General features: G+C 35.6%; 1 protein-coding gene across 1 annotated transcript in view; it reads right to left on the reverse strand.

Annotated features, from left to right (window-relative positions):
• Positions 1–525: 525 nt before the first annotated feature.
• LOC150082145 (choline kinase alpha-like) overlaps positions 526–21,910 on the reverse strand; it is a 101,225-nt gene continuing 79,840 nt past the window's right edge. Inside the window, exons 8-10 of the mRNA XM_090380435.1 lie at positions 13,283–13,391; positions 7,273–7,455; positions 526–609 (exon numbers count right to left, since the gene is read on the reverse strand). Coding sequence (XP_090236561.1) covers positions 526–609; positions 7,273–7,455; positions 13,283–13,391 — 376 coding nt within the window. The remainder of the gene's footprint in view (positions 610–7,272; positions 7,456–13,282; positions 13,392–21,910) is intronic.

Genomic DNA, 21,910 nt, shown 5'->3' on the forward strand with positions numbered 1-21,910 from the left:
TACTTAAAATAGCTGTCTTAGATTCCATTAATATTTGTACTCTGTAAATAATAGTAACTAAATACAATTGTAAAATACTTTTCATCATTTAAAGAAACTTAATAGCTACTTTAAAATCTGTAGGAACTAGAAAAATTAATACATAAAGCAAATCATTTCATTATTATATACACGTGACAAATATAACATTTACTATAATGTGAAAAGCAAAATATCACATAATATTCCCCTAATAAGACTAGTTTCAGAATAAAACAACTGTACATATCACCTTTGCCTCAGAAGACAAATTGCTTGTTTCTCTCTTTCAAAACATGTATATAAAATGCTTTACACCATGCTATTTCTTAAAAAGCGGTTTCATTTAATCATAAAAATTAGAAAATAAAAGCCCCCATTACGGTAAAATATTTACACATTCACAAAATATAGAACAACATAGTTCACAGTCCCACAATACTTTACGTAATATGATACAAATATTACAAGTCCCTGATATTAACAAGGCTATACGAAATTGTATTTTCAGTTGCAATGGTTCCTCTTCAATTGGTTTACCAAAACTGTTTTTTCTTTAAAATAAGCATCAATTCGTGCTTTTCCATATTCCTGTAACAGAAAAATTTCTTATGAAAAAAAAACCACAAAGCATGCAAATCCCTTCTAGTAATCAGCGAAAAATTTACAATATAAAAGTAACTGATAATGATATAGTTAAATTTAATACATAGAAATTATGTAAAAAAAAAAGCAAACTTATCACAATATGAAGTTGGCATTTTAAATAAATACATTCAGCATAACCAAACCACATGTTAAGTACAGGTCAGGTGACTGAAATCCCTTTGCAACATTTGCTTTCTTCAAGTAGACCTACTAATAAATTGGAGTTTTGGGTAGTTTAAATATATAAAATAGTCTTAAAGAAATTGCAACAGGTACGGTAGACCTGCCAAACTCACAATGAAAATTTGTACATGCAGAATTCTAACTGTCAGATGCAAATGACCGCATCTGTTTGACTGCTTTTGTGGGAAGGGATTATTAGCACACTGAATACTTTAGTTACAGTGCACCAATTCATATGGCATTTAGTTCTTGGGATCTTTTCTTATGAGTTACAGGTTGATCTGGTTGTTTTGTATGGCAAATAACTTGAAATAACCCATATGGGCAACCCTTACTCACTCTTCTTGAGATAGAAAACATGTTCAGACATTTTCTATCTCACTACTCAATAACTACTCAATACAAATTGACAGTTTTTGGATTGGACTGTGATTTACATTAGGAATAAAGAAAAAAAAATGTGTAGTGTGGAAGTCAGAAAAAAAAAAATGGAGGTTAAATTTTTATTTAATTTATTTCAATGTTATTTTTGAAATTCATTGTTTAATTTTCAACATTACAAGGCATGATTAAAAAGTATGAAAAATTATAATTTTAATTTAAAACACTGAGCTTCTGACTATTATTTCCTTTACATTACTCCCCTGCCAATTCCCCATTTGCATTTCTTTATTGATTTTCTAAATACTTCTGAGAGCTGTTCTTTGAGAGGATTTTAAGATACCATGAGTAATATCTATTAGATCACAGAGGGTGAGCTAATAAATATTTATTTGTCTAATAAATAATTTATTAGACCATGGAGAGTTGCTCTGATGTTTTGAAGACCTCCATAAAGAATAACTATCCCAAGAGCATTGCCACCTCACAATAAGGGATTCTTCCCATTCGCTACCATAACCAGATGATATGCAATGTTGTAGTACTGAAGCTTGGTATGGTAGATGGCACGTATGGCACTGGCTTCCACACACTGCAGACCAATACTGAAAACAAGAATGAAAGCCTGTGTTGTTTACCAACAAAGTCAGTTCTTGAGCGTGATAGCAAAACACACATCTGGCAGTGTGCACTTGGCAGACTTATGGTAACTTCAATATCTTACAGGTTAAAACTCTGATAACATGGTCTATGGTAGTATTACATTAAGCAGACATTTCAGATACCTATTAATACCATTCTGGAACTAGTAGCTGTTTTGCAATAGGATAATAAGACAGTGCCTTAGCGAACCCCTGGTACAGTGATTGTCATTCCTTAGCCTATGGATTCGCCAAGGATGAGAGGGAAGCAACAGACAATTTAAGGGGACCGTAAAGCCTTGTCATCTGAATGTGTAAAAAAAAAAAGGGGTAAACTGCAGCCATTATCAACCCACTGCAGGATGGAAGCCTCCTCAACAATTCATGTTGAGGAAAATGGACCATAATCTGCCACGCTGGTCCAGTGTGGGTTGGCAGATCGACTGTATTTAGCAGTCAGGGGCTTGAATCCCAGTCTACACTCAAAAGAGAATGTGCTACTGCACTCCCACTCCCGACCACTCAACTATGGAGTGTATATGATGCCTATTCCAGATTTGAATATTTGCTACTCTGACAGGCAAACAAAGTTATTTTCTTTCTTATTAACATGGCTAATGTATAAGTTTGTTTCCTTGTATAATTTTTCCTACTAATATAATTATCCAGTAGCATAAAAACAGAAAAGTGTGCAAAGAAAAAGAAGTGTGTGTGTGTAAAAAAAGACCTAGCTTTGTCTACTATTTGGAAAACTGTTCAGGTATGGAGACTTCATCTGAAAAAAGATGGAGCTTCTTGAAAGGGTCTAAGGATGAGCAACTTACATGGCAAGGTTGGCACAAGGGCAACCATACAAGGAAAGACTGCTTATGTGGGCTACAGAGGTTGGCACCTCGGAGATGACCCGACTGAGGTTAGTAAAATGAATAATGAAGGCAAACTTTTTACTGTTACAGAGAATTCCAGAACTCTGGAGCATAAATTCATATTCCAGGGAAGAGGTTTAGACTAGAATGCAGGAAAATTTCTTTTAGCTAGCAAGTTGTTGATTGCTGGAACATGTTGCCTTTACAGCTGAGGCTGACAGTTTGAATAAATTCAAAGGTCAACTGGATAGTTACCTATGTGAGGGGGAAGTAAATAACTTGTGAGAAAGAAATTCGGTGCGACCGGAAGAACAGTAACTGGGTTTAATAATTAACTGACAAATAACAGGAGCTTTTGAGATTTAAGTATCTCTTCATCAGCTGCATAAATACATGCATAAATATAAAACGTTACAAATGTAATGGCCAAGCGTAGTCATGTTGAGTAAGAAGTGACAGCATGCACAAGATGTGAAAGCTGGCTGCATACATGGGCTGATTGCCAGCGTTTGTCATGCTGTAACAGCTACAGACTCCATGATTGGGTGGAGCCTCTATTGTGGTTAAAAACACTATGACAACCAGATGTGCAATGACTCAAGCCACAATTGTTGATAGTAGTGGTGGGATTGGTCAACCACCTCAGTATAACATCTAGGATTGAGGTTGTGTTGCATCAACCAATAATGCTCTGCAACTATGTGCAGAGTCAGCTAATCGAATGGCCCTTTCATGTTTAAAGAGGCAGTCCTGGAGCCTTCTGGCAGCTGCTACAATCATGGCATGTGATGCAGTATATTGCACCAGTGCATAAAAGAGGGGGGGATGGGGTATCTTCACCCTCAAGACAAGAGATCACAATCCTCTACTGGGAAGTTGCAGGTACTTTTATCTTGTACCCACATAAGATCTTAGAAATGCGATCTGAAGTGCCCAGGTAATATGGGATGTAAGCAGTAGATATTGTCTCGTTGCTATGGGGTGGAGGCCTCGGACGTGTGGCAAGCTCATGGGCTTGCAGGTCTCACTTGTTCAAGACATAGGTGAGATAGCCTGGTGTCCATGGAGCTGGAATGACTCCAGGCTCGAGAGAGTTGTGCACGTGCAGTACTGAACAGATGGCAGGGAGCATGTGCCCACCTGTAGTTGGTAAATTGGCCAGAGCACACGGGCTTTTGGTATACCGAAGTTTCCAGATGCAAGCCTACATGCTTCACCAGGACATCCAGGAAGGAAAGGGTATTGCTCGACTAATTCTATTGTGAACTGGATGAAGGGAGACAGGGAGTTGAGATGTTGTAGTGTCTCTGAACCTTAGGGGATAACAGTGAAGATGTTGTCAATGTAATGACACCAGAGAGTGACAGGGATCAACAAGTTCAGGAATGTTGTTTTTGTTATTTGGTTTTTAGGAGCATTAGTAACTAAGGCCATATTGCTCCGGGATATGCGGTGGTCATTCCCTGACCTTTCCGCATCCTCCGTATTTGGTGGTCACAGGCTCGAACCCCAGTCTAATCAAGAAGTGTGCGTTACACACTGCTGCTCCTGTCCACCTGGCTACGGAGGCGCCAGTTCAGGAATGTGTTCCTCCAACTCCTCCATCACAATGTTAACAACAATGGAACTGACGGAGGCACCCATAGCCGTGTGTGTATTTGTCTGAAGAGAGAGTCACCAAACATGACCACACTGCCAGACAAGCACAAATTGAAGGCAGTACAGATATCCTCTGTGGATAGAGATGTTCTGTCCGGTAAGCTGATGTGTCTATTCAAAAGTTGCTTTGTATATACAATGGCTTGCTGCACGGGAATGGAATTAAATAAAGAGACTACATCAAATGATGCCATGACCTTGTCTTCAGGAATGGTGTGACTGGTATTTCCCACTAGGGGTGTTAGTAGATGGGCAATGTGCTGTGACGGTTTGTATGTTGGAGAATTGCAGCAAGAAACAATTGGTCTTAAAGGAATGCCTGGCTTGTGCACTTTCGGCAGGCCATAGAAATGGGGGAGAAATGCTGGCAATTACAGCCCGTGGCATATAATTGCCAACGTGTGGACTTTGAAATCTTCCCGGACTTGAACCAATCATTAACTAATTTATTTACCTTGGATTCCAATCACTCCAACACTTTGATGGGAAGGTCCTGCACTGGTTCATAGACATTGGGATCAAGTAGAAGAGAAAGAGCCTTACTTAGATATTCAAGACAATCCATCACAACTGTACAGCGTAGGCTCACATCTAGAAACTTCAGTATACTAAAAGCCCACATGTTCTGGCCGATTTACCAACTACAGGTCAGCACATTCCCTGGCACCTGTTCAGTACTGCACATGCACTACTCTCTTGATTGTTTGTTATTTTGGTTTTTAGGAGCATTAGCAACTAAGGCCATATTGCTCCGGGATATGCGGTGGTCATTCCCTGACCTTTCCGCATTCTCCGTATTTGGTGGTCATTCCCTGACCTTTCCGCATCCTCCGTATTTGGTGGTGACGGGCTTGAACCCCGGTCTAATCAAGAAGAGTGTGCTATGCACTGCTGCTCCTTCCCACCTGGCTACAGAGTCGCCTACTACTCTCTTGAGACTAGAGTCATTCGAGCTCCATGGATGCCAGGCACAACGAAGTTTCTAAGATGCTGACCTCACCAACTATAGCTATCCCACCTATGTCTTAGACAAGTGAGACCTGCAAGCCCATCAGCTTGGCACATGTCCAAGGCCCCCACCCCATAGCAACAAGACAATATCTACTGCTTACATCCCATATTACCCAGGCACTTCAGATCGCATTTCTAAGATCTTACGTGGGTACAAGATAAAGCGCCTGCAACTTCCCAGTAGAGGATTGTATTCTCTTGTCTCGAGGGTGAAGATACCCAGTCTTCCCCCCAATTATTTGAAAATTATTCAAATAATTCAAAAATTATTTGAGAAGCCCTTTTACACAATGGTGTGATATACCGCATCACATGCCATGATCGTGGCAGCTGCTATGTGGGGAAACTGCCATAAGGCTCCAGGACTGCCTCTCTGAACATGAAAGGGCCATTCGATTAGCTAACTCTGCACACTCTGCAGTTGCAGAGCATTATTGCTCAATGCAACACTTCCTCAATCCCAACCGTGATACGGAGGTGGTTGACCAATTTGCCATTACTATCAACAACTGTGGCTTGAGTCACTGCACACATCTGGTTGTCATAGTATTTTTAACCACAACAGAGGCTACATCCAATCATGGAGTCTATAGTGTTACAGCATGACAAACACTGGCAATCAGCCCATGTAATACAGCAGCCAGCATCCATAACAATCACCTAGTCCTAAACTGTGATGCTTTAGCATTTGCATATCCTTGTGCATGCTCTCTCTTTTTACTCAACATGACCACACTTTGCCATTCCATATTTTATATTTATGCATATATTCACACAGCTGATGAAGAGATAATAAATCTCAAAAGCTGTTAATTTTTTGTTAATTACTTATTAAATTCAACTTCCAGTTGCAATAAATTTCTTTCTCATATATGGAACCCGGTACCACAGGCCTCTTTAATTAAATAATTTGTATTTTTTTTTTTTTTCCTGCCAGCACAGCAAAAGCCTGTGGCTTCCTTGCACCATATTGCTATTACTGTTTTAAAGACTGGCTTTCCCAAAGTGTTTCCAAGAGAAGGAAACTTGTTGGGCTAAGTACCCAACAAGTTTCATTCCTCAAAACGCTATTTAGAAGATTAAGTCACTCACCCCATCAGTATATTTACTGTCTCACTATTTCACATAGCAGTTCAGATACCTTTTGAACAGATCTCTTGAATTTGCATTATATCATTATCTTTGGGTAAAAAGTAGTTGGTTAAGTTCTACATGATACTCATGGAACCATTCTGCTGGTAGAAGGTCAACAAGGAACAATTTGAAAAGCATGGCTTTTCAAGATGATACATACATGAGTAACAGCTGTAAACATACTCCTTACATGTCTCTTCAACATTACAGGAGTAGTAACAAAAGTTTAACACCTAGCTGAATGGTGCCCCAAACAACATTGAATGTAATGTAACAGTGCTTCCTAACACTGTTACCTGGAAATTGCCAGGTGTAAAGGTACACCGAATCACTGGGATCAAGGGATGACACTTGAAAGCATAATGATGCTCTTTCAAAGTAATTATAAACTACTTGAAATTGATAAAAGATCAATATATTAAAAAATTTAGTATTTTATTTTTATATATTTTTATCCATTAACCAGGCAGAAGAGTATATGTATATATTGTCTACAATTTCACAACAGCAAAAATCATTCTATATGTATTTTCTATATAATAAATGTAACTTATTTAATATAAACTTCTTTACTGAATCATTCTTGAATAAATAAAATTGAATATCCATCAGATACAGTAGTATCACTCATTTAAAAGTAATCAAATTCCAAACTACAAGTCTGTAATTGTATGCTAATATTATTGCAAGACAAAACAGAACTAACAGATTATGACCAGTATTTAACATACCCAATAACCAAATGTAATTTGAGAGTTCTGAGCATTATAAATACTCCACAAGGTCCAAAGAAAATGAGATGCCAAATTAAAACTAGACACTTCTTGAAGAATAACTTCCTCTTGGCTGAGAGAGTGGCACTCTTCACTGAAGTTGGGTTCTGCACAACTCAAGTAGGCCCTAATAAATTGCAACTAAAACAAAATGTAAATAATTAAAACAAAATTCAAATTTGTTCATGCTTAAACTTTTGAATATAATCTAACATACTGCAACTTCATACAAGTATAATTTTGTATATAAAATAAATAATTAATAAAATTGTTTCCCAATAAATTATGTCCCAATTAAATTATTAAAAATTGTTCTTTACTGTAAAATTATTTTTTACACTAATTATTAAAATACATGATTCTAAAAACTTCTCTTCTTTAGTACTTCATTCATCAACATAGATATTATGTTGATTATTTCATTTGCACAGCCATTTTAGTAAGCTGATATATTGTTTATTCTCTAAATCCTTTTGGCTCTGAGAAGTAATATATATCCTGGTTTAATTAATTATTCATTTTATTTTATTTATTTATATATATTTCATACCTTATATATGTGCTATTATTTGCAATTTATAGCCACCAAAAGTACATTTTATAAAATGTTTATTTTATTACCCCCTCCACCTCAGCTATAGCCACTTAGTGCTGGTCCTATACATTCTACCATTTACTATATTTTCTTACTCATTCCACGTACTGGTATACTTTCGTTTTCCCAGTAAAATTTCATTGAAAGACCTACCAAGGTCTTTGTCCATCTTTACCCCACAGATCTTTACATTTTAGGCAGGTGTGCTGGTATCTCACTGTACTAAATCCATAACTATTTAACCCTCCAGAACCCACAAGTTCTAAAAATTCAAGTATAATAATTATCTGGCTAAGCTTCATATTCCAACTATATAGCTTAACTTTATATTTCTGCAACAGCTAAAGCCACACACATGATGAGAGGTGAAAAATAAAAATAAAACTAATGCATGATAGAGTGTAAACTGAAACATATAAATAGAACTTGTCTGAGCCAAGCAAATAATAGGCTGGTTAAACAGGGTAAAATGTGTGTCATGAACTAAACCAGTGTTCTCTGCAGGACATATTGCATGGGCACACCGCCCAGTGAATTTAACTGACCACCCAGCTAAAATTTAAGGAATTCTCGCAGTACCGTATGGTACAGCTCACTGATCTTGATCAATATTAATTCGAACATACTATGCGATCGAGGTCAATGCAACAGGAGCATATAATGTTAAACTTTGCAATTAATTTTTGCTCTGGATTGTTTAAGTCACATTTATAAATAATAGAAAATTTTATAATATTGCAAAGTATTACACTTCCCCACCCAGCTACTTCATAATGCCACTCAGCTAGCAAAATTTTCTGGGGAGAAAACTGTAAACAAAGACAAATCCCAAAAAAAAAAAAAAAAATGATACGTACAATAACAAGATACATCAAATGGCATGTTATCAAGGGTTAGCACTATTGAATACATCGAAATAACAGTTTGCTTACAAGCAAGTTGCTAGTAATTTGGTAAATAGTGACTGCAAGGCTGAATGTTACTGTCATTTAGCAAAATATCAACCATATATAGATAACCACCACAAGCACATTACAGGTGACTGGTATTATTCAGCATACTATCCTATAATATGAATTTAAAGTTAAATTAGCCATCTGTCATTGTACAAGTTGATAGCTTAAATAGATTTAAGGCAGAACTAGACAAACATTTGGAGCGAGTGGATGGGTGAAATGAGAATGGTTTATTTTTTTTTTTTTTTTGGCGGATGCTATATAAGCTTGCTTTCTTGCATCATGTGCCTTTACTAATGCTAATTAACCTGAAAGTTAAGTAGTAGTTGTTTGTAGACCTATTGCAATTTTGCCTTAAAATTGCTTGTAACTTTAATATCCCACATGAGGCCTTCAATATACGGACTGCTATCACTTATGATACTATAATGAAACATTTCTAAATTATATAACATTCAACAACTTGCTAAACTATTTTAACATGACCCAAATTAGACAAAAAATGTGATTTACAAGATAAACTTATAATTATCACCACAGATAAGTCTTCTAATAATTTGCAAAAATATTTTTCATCTCTAACATATCAAATAAGCCAGATAACAGTTCAACCTATAAACAGGTATCTGATACTCCTGCTATTATTACTAAAAAAATTAGTGGCAATACACAAAAAGTTAAAAAAATACAATACAAAACAAAATTCCCTTACGTGCATTGGATTTCCAAATTTCATACATCTCCTGTAGAATTTAGGTTCATTACTTCTTGCAGAAACAGCTATGCAAAAATAATACAATACCCCACAAGAAAAAAAAAAACTGGATTCTCTGCTCAATATAATAAATAATAATAGTTAATAATTTAGACTATACAAGAATTCTTTAAAACAACACTCCCTGTATTGTTAATATAATGGTAATCTGGCTATTGAACACATCAACAATTGATTTTAAAAACCTTTTAGCCCCAGAAAAGTTTTTCAATGATTATTATGAAGAATATCAAAATGCAACCAAAATTATTGGGAAAATATGATAAAATTTATGTTTATTTAATTGCTTCGTACTTAAATGGTACAAATACAAGCAGCATAATATTTGTACATGTAGCATTGCCATGCAGACCTGTAGTTTCTGTATTATTGTAATACCTTTATTTGCACTATTCCGAAGGGAAATTAAATAATCTTATTCTTTATTGAGTCATCAATAAAGAATCTCTTATCATAATCAATGAACCTAAATTTTTGAAGGACATGAGAGATTTTATATATATATATAGAGAGAGAGAGAGAGAGAGAGACCGAGAGAGAGAGAGAGAGAGAGAGAGAGAGAGAGAGAGAGAGAGAGAGAGAGAGAGAGAGAGAGACCACATTGCTGCACTAGCTTGTATATGGTGGTTGTGCATTTCAGAACTTCATAGCAGGTTAGTCTTTGGAATGACGAGTTTTGTTTTTTTTTTTTTTTAACATAATAAATTGTAATTAATATATAGTTTGAATCCATATAGTCACATAGGTTAATTTATTTTTCTATTTAGTTAAGTATTCAAAAAGCTACAGCTTAACATTCAGATAGCCCTTGTTATCAATAATTTGACAGAAACTTGTAACTTTTGTTTGGTAGTTTAAATTTGACTTTTCTAGTGGTTAAAGTTTGTGAACAGTTTCATTTCTTTAATATTTTGGCAATTTAAATTCTGTAATCATTCTAAAGTTCAGATTTTACCTTAATAATGGTTGCTACAAGATCCAAGGATATCATGACCCAGATGGAAATGCCTGTGGGCATTTCCAGTGCAAGTCACAAGTTCATTTGTATAGCCTGTGGGACCCGAATTCGGGGATGCATCATATGACCTGTCAAGTGATGCACTCCGATTTGAGTCCCAGATAAGAACAGTAAAGTGCATACTGCTCTGACTGAAAGTGGTCTAGTTTTATTGGTACCCTATTGTCCAGGGAAACTGGTAATATTTTTTGTAATAAAGATAGGTGGACCAGAGCCAGGGTTTTTTTGCTGGGAGCAACAATTGACAACTGTTACCAACAGACTGTCAAATTTTAAGGGGGAGGGAGGTAAAAAGAGCATTAATATTCATGCAGTGACTAATGATATCAAACGAACATGATCTGACCATTTGTCAGATAAATATAGGACCATGCTGCAAGTTAAGTTGTGTGAGTTGTCTGCAATTCTGCCCAGACACAATAGGAGGGATTATATGTTGAAGGATTTTTGGTTAACTCAAGACTTGAGGGAATCTGCAAGACTCTCGGGGGGGGGGGGGGGGGGGGGGTGTATCAGCATAACCTGCACTTGTAAGTAGAAGGAATCAATTTTGTAGATATGGTATTCATTTGAATAAAGGGTGGTATAAGGATCTTTGCCAGTATCATTGAGATACTGTAAGGGTTCAGGAAAACTACTAGTTAAGGAGGGGGGAGAAGGGCAATATAGATCCACATTAATCTGATGATATTCATCAAAGTAATGCTTACACTCATCTCAAGAATTGTTTGTTACCACATCAACCAACGTTGGCAAAGTGTTCTGAGTGTAGCATCATTTCAAATGAGGCGGAATGCGAAAGATAGGGGAAACAGCCTAAATAACTTCAAGTGGTGTGCCAGGGTAGTAAACTATAGAAGAATAATTAGTTTAACCGAGTCTACAGTAATGTCAGGAGTGTTATTAATAAAACGGCCGAATTTGTGAACTCCTAGTTAGGCCATCTAATGCTGACATAATAGGGTTAACAGAAATGTGGTGTCACACAGAAACTGGGGATGAGTTCCACTAGGGTATGTATAACCTAATTAAAAAGACAGGGAAGATAGGAGGGGGGTGGTGGTGTCATGCTTCTGATAAGCATGCCAGAGTGCAAAAAGAGCTTTTGCTGAGTGTGAAGTTACATCTGCCAGCATGGAATCTGTGTGGTGAGAGTCAGTTGGAACCAAAAGGTACACAATGAGAGTGGGAGTAAACTACAGACCAGAAGATTATGAAGAATATAACAGGAGTCTTTACATGCAAATGTCTTGTGAGTGGCTTCAATCTGCCCCAGATTGATTGGAATAAGTGGAAGGGAAATTCACCTTGAGGAAAAAAAATTTTCTAAATAAGCTAAACAAGACAACAGCACTGGCTGTAATTCAATACTGCTTCCCAGTCCCCCTGTTACTGGGAAATTGTCAGATGTAAAGATAAGTCACTGGAGTCAAAGGCTGACCACCAAAACATATGAATGATCCCTTTCTAAACAAAGCCACTAGAAATTGATAACACGTAAAATATATCGAAAAATTCTGTTCCATTCAGTCATGAAATTTAGCACATTATCTTATTTGTAAAGCCTTACTCCCTTAACTAGGCAGAAGAGTATATACTGCCTACAATTTTACAGCAGTAAAAATCATTCAATGTATATTTGCCATATAAATGTAACGTAATTTTAATAAAAAACTTCTTTACTTTACTGTGACATTCCTGAAACAATAAAATGATTCAATATCCAATTTCAGATCCAGTGGAATCCCTAAATTCAATACAAGATGTGGCCTAACCATTGCCTTGTACAATGGGATAATCATCTCCTTATCCTGTTAGCAAAGTTCCTTGTATATCATTGACAAAACCTCATGGGCTGTTCTGACAGCATGTCTGCACTTCTCAAAATTCTGGGGGTAATTGTGCAGGCAAATATGAAGTTCTCTGAGAAGTGCAGACAGGCTTCCACGACAGCCCATGGAGTTTTGTCAATGATATACAGGGAACTTTGCTAACAGGATAAGGAGGTGATTATCCCATTGTACAAGGATGGTCAGGCCACATCTTGAGTACTGTATACAGGTTTGGACTGTAATGTTGACAAAATGTTGTAACAAAAAGGACAGTCTTATGAAGAAAGGCTTCAGTTCTGCAAATTGCAGAACAAAGTGTTAAAACACCCCAATCAGTTTGCCTTGTCTCTTATAAATCATGGAAATTTGAATGGATTGAACAAGCTCAATGCTGATGGAATTCTTCCTCTTGCTCAGACTACACACAAGAGGGCACAAATTCAAATTGAGGAGGGATAGTTGTGCAGAAGTTTGCCTTCAGCCAGAAAATGGTCGATTGTTGGAATAAATTTCCAACTGTTGTTGAAGTGGGTAGTTTGAATAAATTCAAGGAATAACTAGATAAATTATTGGAGAGAATGGAGAGGTGATGTGGGAAGGGTTTTTTTATGTATATATATACACACATACACACACACACTATGTTTGTAATAAAGTAAAGTAACCTCTAATAGATCTTTCCAAGACTTCCCTTTTAAGGGCAATTCACTTTTGTAATAATCTGTGAAGCAATACTGCTTGAAAACGCATATGTTAAAATAAAAATAAATATACAAAAATCAATACACATACCTGTTGAGCTCTACTTGGATAATCTTCAAGCTTTGAAGTGAAATGTGGATAATCTGAAGAAGAGTAATCAAAACACCATTCGCAGAAGTGATTGGCAATATCAAATGCCCTATAAAATAATGATAATCTGTTAAAATTTTTGGCTTAAACAACTATAAATTTAAGTTTAAATATACAGTCTAATTCAATGTTTACTCATGAACACAACATTACAGTTCAAACATTTTCTAATTCCATTATCTCTTTGGAGCAAATCATCTTAGAATCTAATTTATTCAATAAAAAAAGGATTATTTTTGTGTAAATTGCTGCAGTTTATGCATTTCTGAGAGGTAAGAGCAGCCACCAAAAATTAACAGATAGGAGGAGTTTGTTGTCAAATACAGAAGCATCCAGGATTAACTTCTGTGAAAGCAGCATTTCCCAAACTTGGGTCTCACAGAATTCTGCGTCAAGTTCAAACCCTTTAATTTATTAAAGACATTACATGATAAAAAAAAATTTTTTTAACTAAACTGCATAATGTTAAAAAAGTTAGAACACTATTGGTACATGTGATCTGCTTCATTTAATAATTTGTCCCTTTGCAGAAGAATCTTAAGATTGTAGAACTGACAATCAGGAATAATAATTAGTACCACTTCCCACTGGCCTGTACATATGCATCTTGTATACTTACAAATAAACAACTGAAATTAAAGTCCATTTTCATAAATTCTGAATGTTAGAATTTGTACTTTTAAAGGACATTACATCAGATCATAAAATGAAATGAACTATAAATATGGTCATATCACAAAAAAGTTTGGGAACTGCTGGTAATATCTGCAGAGAAACATAAATGGTCTAACAGCTTAGCTAATAATACGATCCAAAAAGAGCTAATGAAAAAAAAAAAAAAAGGGGGGGGGGGTATGCTGTTGGCAAGCATACTCATTCATTATTACATATCTATTAATTTTTATTGTTATTAATAGACTAATACTCATGCACAGAGTGGCACAAATAAGACAACTTCAGCTTTTATTACCGGTTCATCTCCCCTCCCCTGCTGCCCCCAAGACTGAGTTCCCCTATGATGGGTTATGCTGCTAATACATAAAATGTCAATTTTTAACTTTTGGTTTTTTTTTTTTTAAATTGATAACAACACAAAAAAAGGGTTTTAGAACCTGTGGAAAAGTATAGTACTATGTTATGGCTGAGAAGACTGAAGGTACTTGTTGATACCAGACATCAATGTTTGTAGAATGAAATTTTCATAAGAAAGACAGTCTCAAAGAAGAAAATACTAAGAATAAATGAAGCAAAACTTAGTTTGGAGTTGAACTCTAAATGGATGTTGATTAACTGATACACATGTTCAGTTGAGCAAGTTTGTTAGCGATGATAATTAATTGTCTCAGATACTCTTTTAGATAAAGATGAGGAGTTTTATGGTATTATCAGAGATGTGGGGAAAAACATTCCAAGTTGCAACAGATTTGTGATGCAGCATCCATAGTATTTAGAATGACAGAAAAAGCCTAAGAGGTTTTTTTTTTTTTTCTTTCTTATGTGGAGGAAGTAATATTTGTTATAATGCTACAGACAAAAAAAAAAAAAAAACAAAAAACTCCAGGGTTATCCTCAGTAACAACAAACTAAGTCTAATTCTAAGTATAGAAATTTAAATGTTGTTGGAGACTAGCATGGGAACATGAATCACCACATTTATCAAACACTGCAACCCAACCACTTGAAATTTACTCAATCAGCATAAAACAACTATCTTACAACCACTCTATACAAATTATATAATCTGATTTTAAAGCAGTTTTGAAATTGCTTTTGCTCTCCGGTATCCGTTGGAATGTGCCATAATTGAAACACCGATTTTGCAGCTTATTATTTCAAATGTTTTATGGGATAATTATTACTATAACAAAGAAATGCTTTTCATGTTTTCTATAAGAGATTGTGTTTGTATATAAACAGCACAACCTATTATTTGTTTTGCTTAATTGAAGCAGTTTTAACACAGCATTAATCTCTCAATGTGAGGCTGTCACATAAGTTGCCTCAGTACTGCATTACTAATAAGCAATACTTGCTGAAAGATGTACTTTCATACATTTTGCATTAAACTCTCCCCAGCTGCAGATAACATGATTTTATATTCACTTAAATTTTACAATCTGCATTTCCCCACCTCTCTCTTTTTCAATGTATATACAGTTCAGTCATTTCCTTAAACAAAAGCACGAAAATCATTGCTCTCTTCTCTTACAAATCATGGAAATCGGTCTAGCAGGCAGTGCAGAGGGAGGGGATTTGTTTATGCTCTACCCTGATGGCAAACTTTTGTCATCTATGTCACATTTGAAATTAAAAGATACTATATTTGTAGCACACCTAAGGGGTGCTACAAATCCTTTTTTAGTTATTATTGTCAACTATATTATAATATTTATATTGTATAAATATAAAAATGTTATGCTTTTTTTATATATATTTTATTGACATATTTGCCTTTCCCCTAATCCTCTATAAGACTTCAGTTTTGCCAATCACTGTAATTTCAGGAATGTATCACTTGCAGCTGGTGAGGAATTAGTGTAGTATCAACACAGTAATGGTTGCAGAACTTCATTACAAATAAGTAATAGGATTTTTCTTAGAAATGTTAGTAGTGCAATACTTAATCAACTTACTGTAATAACCTCACATTATGACCAATTAGTTAATACCATTGTCTTAAACAAGTTATTGGGTTTTTTTAGGCACATCAGCAACTTAGTTCATATTGCAACCTTGTGTTTTTTGCAGCTCGTGCATCTGTACAAGTGTGTTCTTGGGATAATTTGTTGTGCTGGCTGAAAAACCAGGTAAACTCATGGGTGAAACACCACTCCTCTTAACTACTAAAGCCCCCCATTTGAAAAATGCCTACAGAAATTATTCCAATCAAGTGATAAGACTTTAACCCAGACTCTCCAAACAAGTTACAAACTTTTTTTGCCTTTTCTGTTTGTTTGTATAAAGAAATTTATAGGAAGTGTATGAAAATGTAGCTCTCTGTACAGTTCATTTTGTGGTACACATGAGGTTTATGCTCTAAATTATTAGCTTAGCATTAGAAGAGGCATATGATGCAAGAAAAGCTTATATAGCAATAATAAGATATATATCTATAATGATATCTATAATTGGAGAAGTATGGCATTAATGGCAAATTGCTGCCATGGATAAAGGGATGGTTGAGTGGGAGAAGACAGAGGTAATTAATGGACACTGCTCTTTATGAACTAATGTTATTCGTGGAGTCCCCCAGGGTTCAGTGTTGCATCCATTGTTGTTTTCAGTATTTATTAATGATGGTTTATCAGGTATATTAGGCTTAATGTCTAAGTTTGCAAACAATACAAAAGTTGGCAGGGTTGTTTATGACACTAATTACAGTATGCTACTGCAACAGGATCTAGAAAAGTTGAACAAATGGGCTGAGAGGTGGCAACTGAAGTTTAACAATGACAAATGTAAAGTACTGCATATGAGTAGCAGTAACCCCAGAATAGTGTATTAACTGGGTGGTACTACACTCAGGGTGGTAGAGAATTAAAAGAACCTGGGGCAATTATCCAGTCAGATAGGAAGTTTTCTGAGCAGTGCAGATAGTCTGCAAGAGTAGCTCATGGTGTCTTGTCAATGATATACAGGAGTTTTTCTAGCAAGGATAAGGATGTGATTATCCCCTTGTATAGAGTAATGGTTAGGCTGCACCTTGAGTACTGTATACAGGTCTGGAAAATTCATTTTAGGAAGGATCTAGAGCTGCTGGAACGAGTACAGAGAAGGGCAACAAGATTAGCAAATGGAATAAAGGGTTACTCTTACGAAGAAAGGGTTAAGTTCTGCAAGCTCAAGAATCTCAATGCTGATGAGATTCTTCCTCTAACCCAATGCCTGAGGGGACATAAATTGAAATTGAGGAAAGACAGTTATAAAATAGATGTGCAGAAATTTGCCTTTAGCCAGCAGATGATCGATTGCTGGAACAAACTTCCATCTGTCATAGATGCTGACAGCTTAAATAAATTCAAGGCAGAACTAGACCAACATTTGGAGCAAATGGATGAGTGAAATGGGGAAGGGTTTTTTTTTTTTTTTTTTTTGGCTGATGCTGTATAAACTTGATTTCTGCGTCATATGCCTTTACTAATGCTAATAAAATTATGTAATAAAAGGAATGTGTCCTCCAGAAAAAAACAGAGCATCAATAGTGGAAAATGATAAACAAAAGAATGCTTATACAGCATCAACAATTAAAAAAAAAAGTCCCGCATCAACTGCCCAACCTCTAATAATGTCTAGTTCCTTCTTTAATTTATTCAAGCTTCCCGCTTTCACAGCACTAGATGGAAGTATGTTCCAACAATGGCCGAAAGAAAGCAAATTTCTGCACTTCTAACCTGCAACCATCCTTGTCAATTTAATTTATGCAACCCCCCCTTCATGTGTGTTGGGTGAGTAGGAAGAAGACTGCCATCAGCATTTTGCTTAAATTTCACTTTTTCATTACCCTGAGTGTAGTACCACACATTTGGTATGTTACTCTGGGGTTACTGCTACCTATATGCAGTACTTTGACAAATGCAATGTTAAACTTCAAAAATGCCATTTCTCAGCCCATCTGCCTAACTTTTCTAGATTCCATTGCAGTATCAAACTGTCATTAACCACTCTACCAATCTTCTTGTCATTTGCAAACTTGGACATTAAGCCTGATATGCATTCATCAATATCATTGATAAATATAGAAAATAATGGGCCCAACAACAAACCCTTGGTTTGAGGGACTCCACTAATAACAGTCCAGGAAAAGCAATGTCCACTGATTACCACTGTCTTCTCACACTCAACCATAGCACAACTTGCCCTTACTGCCACAGTGCTCCAATTTGTACAGCAGTCTTATCGGTTTTTTTAAGTGCAACAGTATCAAAAGCTTTCCTGAAATCCAAGTATATATTATCAAAATTATTTTTTGCATCCAGTTCCGTTGTGACCATATCACAGAAATCAAACTGGTCAAACAAGATTTCCCCCTAACAAACTCATGCTGTGTTTGAAGTATAGGTGCAGCCTTGTCTAGACGATCCTGCATTACTTCTTTTACAAGTGATTCCATTATTTTCCCTGAAACAGAAGTTAAACTAACCGGACCATAATTACCCATGTCACCCTTTGACCTCCTTTGTGAATTGGGGATACATTCGCACATCTCCAATCTGCAGGGATCCCCTTGCCCTGAATCCAAGGATGCTCTCATAGTTATGGATAAGAGTTTGCTTACTTCCTTTAATTTAACAGGATAGATCCCATCCAACACAGGTGCCTTTCTTATGTTTAACTTCAAACAATCTCTTCCATTTTCCTCTCAGTTATTACAAAATCATTTAGCTCCCTGTTGGAGCTTGATAAACTTCTGGCATCCTCTTCCCTTAAGAATTCCTCATGTGTAAATTTAGATGCAAAATACTCATTCAGTTTGTCAGCAACCTGAGCAGGATCATCAACATCAAACCATCAATACCAAGTGGATGAATTGATTCATCCTCTTTGTCTAGAGTTTACATAAGTAAAAAAAGCCTTTGCTGTTTTTCTTTGAATTCTACAATAAGCATTTCTCATAATCTGCTTTTGCTTGCCTGACCTCCTTTGTAACTTGATTACAAACTAGTTTATATCAACCACAGGCTTCTGTGTCACCCAATAATTTATACATATCCTGTGCATTTTTCTTATCTGCCACAAGTGTGTTCAGTTCATATGACATCCATTTAGGCCTATACCTTGAAGAGTATTTCTTAGTTAGTATGAAGAGTCTAGTAGCTTCTATATTAATTCCTTGAATGCTTCCCATTTAGAATTTGTTGATGGTAACATTATCAGTTGGTCCCACTCTATACAATTTAAAAGCTGCCTGACATTGCTGTAGTCATCCTTACAAAAAAAAAAAAATAATAATAATAAAAAAAAAAAAAAACTCCATTTACAACTGATGGCAGTTACTTAAAGTAAATCCCAAATCAATACATTGATCACTGCCACGTAGTAGTTCTTTTACCTGCAGATTCCTAATGCATGAATAATCACTGCTCATAATCAGATCAAGAGTATTACTCTCTCTTGTTGCCTCTCTAACATGTTGCTGTGGAAAACATGTCATCCAATAAATTCACAAAAGTTTTGCTAGTCTGTGAGTGACCAACCCAGAAGTTCCAGTCATTATCTGGAAAGTTAAAATCCCCCATTACAAAACATTCTGATTTACATGCCCACTATTTCTCTGTACAACTGTTTGTTGTACTCAGAGTCATTAGGTCTATAACACACCAAACTGACAACATTGCACTGGCCACCAATGTAAACTGGATGCACTGCTTTAGATTTTGTGCTTCTTAGCTAAAAGCATAACCTAACCCCCCCCATGCTATCCTGTATTCTTTCTGTATAGATTGTTCCATATTCAAATTCAGCATCCCTTTTATCTGAGTGACACCACATCCCTGAAATACCAAACAATATCTGCATTTGATGTTTTGACTAGCACTTCAAATTCATTAAATTTATTTACTATATGCCTAACATTAGTATACATATATATGCATCTGTTCTTACTCTTAGTTACCTTAACACAGCACATGTATGTACTTGTTTTACAACTCCCAGCAGTTCTTGAAATTCCCAGCACCTTGCTTTTGAAGGTTCTACCCATTCCAATAGAAGCAGTGCAAGAGTCACTTTCAACTCTTGCTTCTATAGTGACTGGATACACACTGCAGGCAGTCACTGCTGTAAACAACCACAGGATTGTTTCTTGATTAAAGTGATGTCAAATAGGATAGCCTACATAATTTTAATTCCTCTTTTCTTTGAACTACTGTTTCAGGTTTTATAACCTTAGCGCTTGCTCCAAACATATCACCGAAACTATTCTTATAAGAAAGAAAACATTATTACTTATTCTTTAATTTTTTTTTTTTAATTTAAACCTTAGTTTTCAAACCAGCAATGCTAAGGAAATCTGGGATGAGAAAAGTATGTTGCAACTGTTTGTAATAAAATCCTACAGTAAATTTATGGCTTATACCAAAGCTTGAAATAGTTGCAAGCACATTAAATCCAAAAATTGATTTTGAGGAGTCTGAAGGTAAAAACCTACTTCATGATTAAGTGACAGTCCTGCTTCCTGGTCTACTGCTAAAAGCCATACTAATGCCCTGGGCTAAAAGCCTAAGGCATTAGTATATTGCAAATAATACATATTCTAAGCCAGTTATGTTATACATAGGAGGAAAAATGTTGCACTTCTGCCCAAGCCTGGTTAACTATAGTCTTAAATTAATAGACTTTACAGGGAATTCTCTGCCCTGTGATAAGAAATGAATCAATTTAGAACCTTTAAGAGTATTCATTATTATAATTTAGCCCCCCCCCCTTTTTTTTTATGAAATAGTGGTTTTTTGATATCTAGATAAAGACAACACGCTTAGCACTGCACACAATACAAATAAAAAATACAAACCAAAAGAACTAATTCCTTTCAGATTCTCGGTTATTTTACCAAATAGTTCTTTGTGAAAATATCGTATTAGTATCTTTCTTTGATTTGTATTTGCAAATGGGAGGGGAAATTCCATGAGAAATACCTATATTTGTAATCTGCATTATTAGAGTTTAATAAATGGAATTATGTTACAAAAAACAAAGTGACTGGGGTGTGGTGGAGGAGAAATGGAGAGATATATATATTCCCTCTGAAAAGAAACCCAAACACCCACCACTTACATTATATTTTTTTAAAAAGAAAAACTGTGTTCAGTGGCTTTTTTTTTAAAAGCTTTTCCTACCATGAAAAAGTGGTTTTCCTTTTTAAAGAAAAACCACTATGTTTAGTTTCCCCTTTTTATTCCCACAGCAAGGGAAACTAAACATACATATTCATAGATGGCTGCCCTGTAAAATGTTGAAATCCAGTATATAAAAAAAATAAATAAACACACAAAGTCCATTCACATTAATAAAAAAACAAAAAAAATTTACATGTATGGAAGGTTAACAGTCAACTTCTTTTATATTACCTTAAAACCTTGTGCTGATTAATGACTGACATCACTTTATCTAGAGGATCTTCCTTATTCCATACACCTATAGCTAATAGTCCTGAAAACATCCAAAGAGACTCAAGCAGTTATTCTTAACATTTTAGATTGGATTTTAAATGGTATCTGAATGGGATAAGTATCAATGCCTTGAGAATAAGACCCATCTCATAGTCCCCCCCCCACCTATACATTTTAACAGCTAATTTTGTCTCTGGAAATTTTATCAGTGTATGTGGATGTTGGATAGTGCCTTAGTTTATGACCTTAAACTAAGGTAGCTGCTCTTCCACATGTCACTCAGCAAATAAAAACCTTCAACTGACTGAATCCTAGTCATAGTACTGTTACCAATTATACAGCCTCCTTTACCACTCAACGAAACTTAAGATAAACAACTTTTAGAATAATTATCAGCTTTTCCTACCATGAAAACTAGTTAGATCTAAGACTCCAGTAACCATTCTCTTAAGATGTGTTT

The sequence above is a fragment of the Mastigoproctus giganteus genome, chromosome 8 (assembly GCF_048544385.1).
Source record: "Mastigoproctus giganteus isolate SK-2022 chromosome 8, ASM4854438v1, whole genome shotgun sequence".
Taxonomy (NCBI): Eukaryota; Metazoa; Arthropoda; class Arachnida; order Uropygi; family Thelyphonidae; genus Mastigoproctus; species Mastigoproctus giganteus.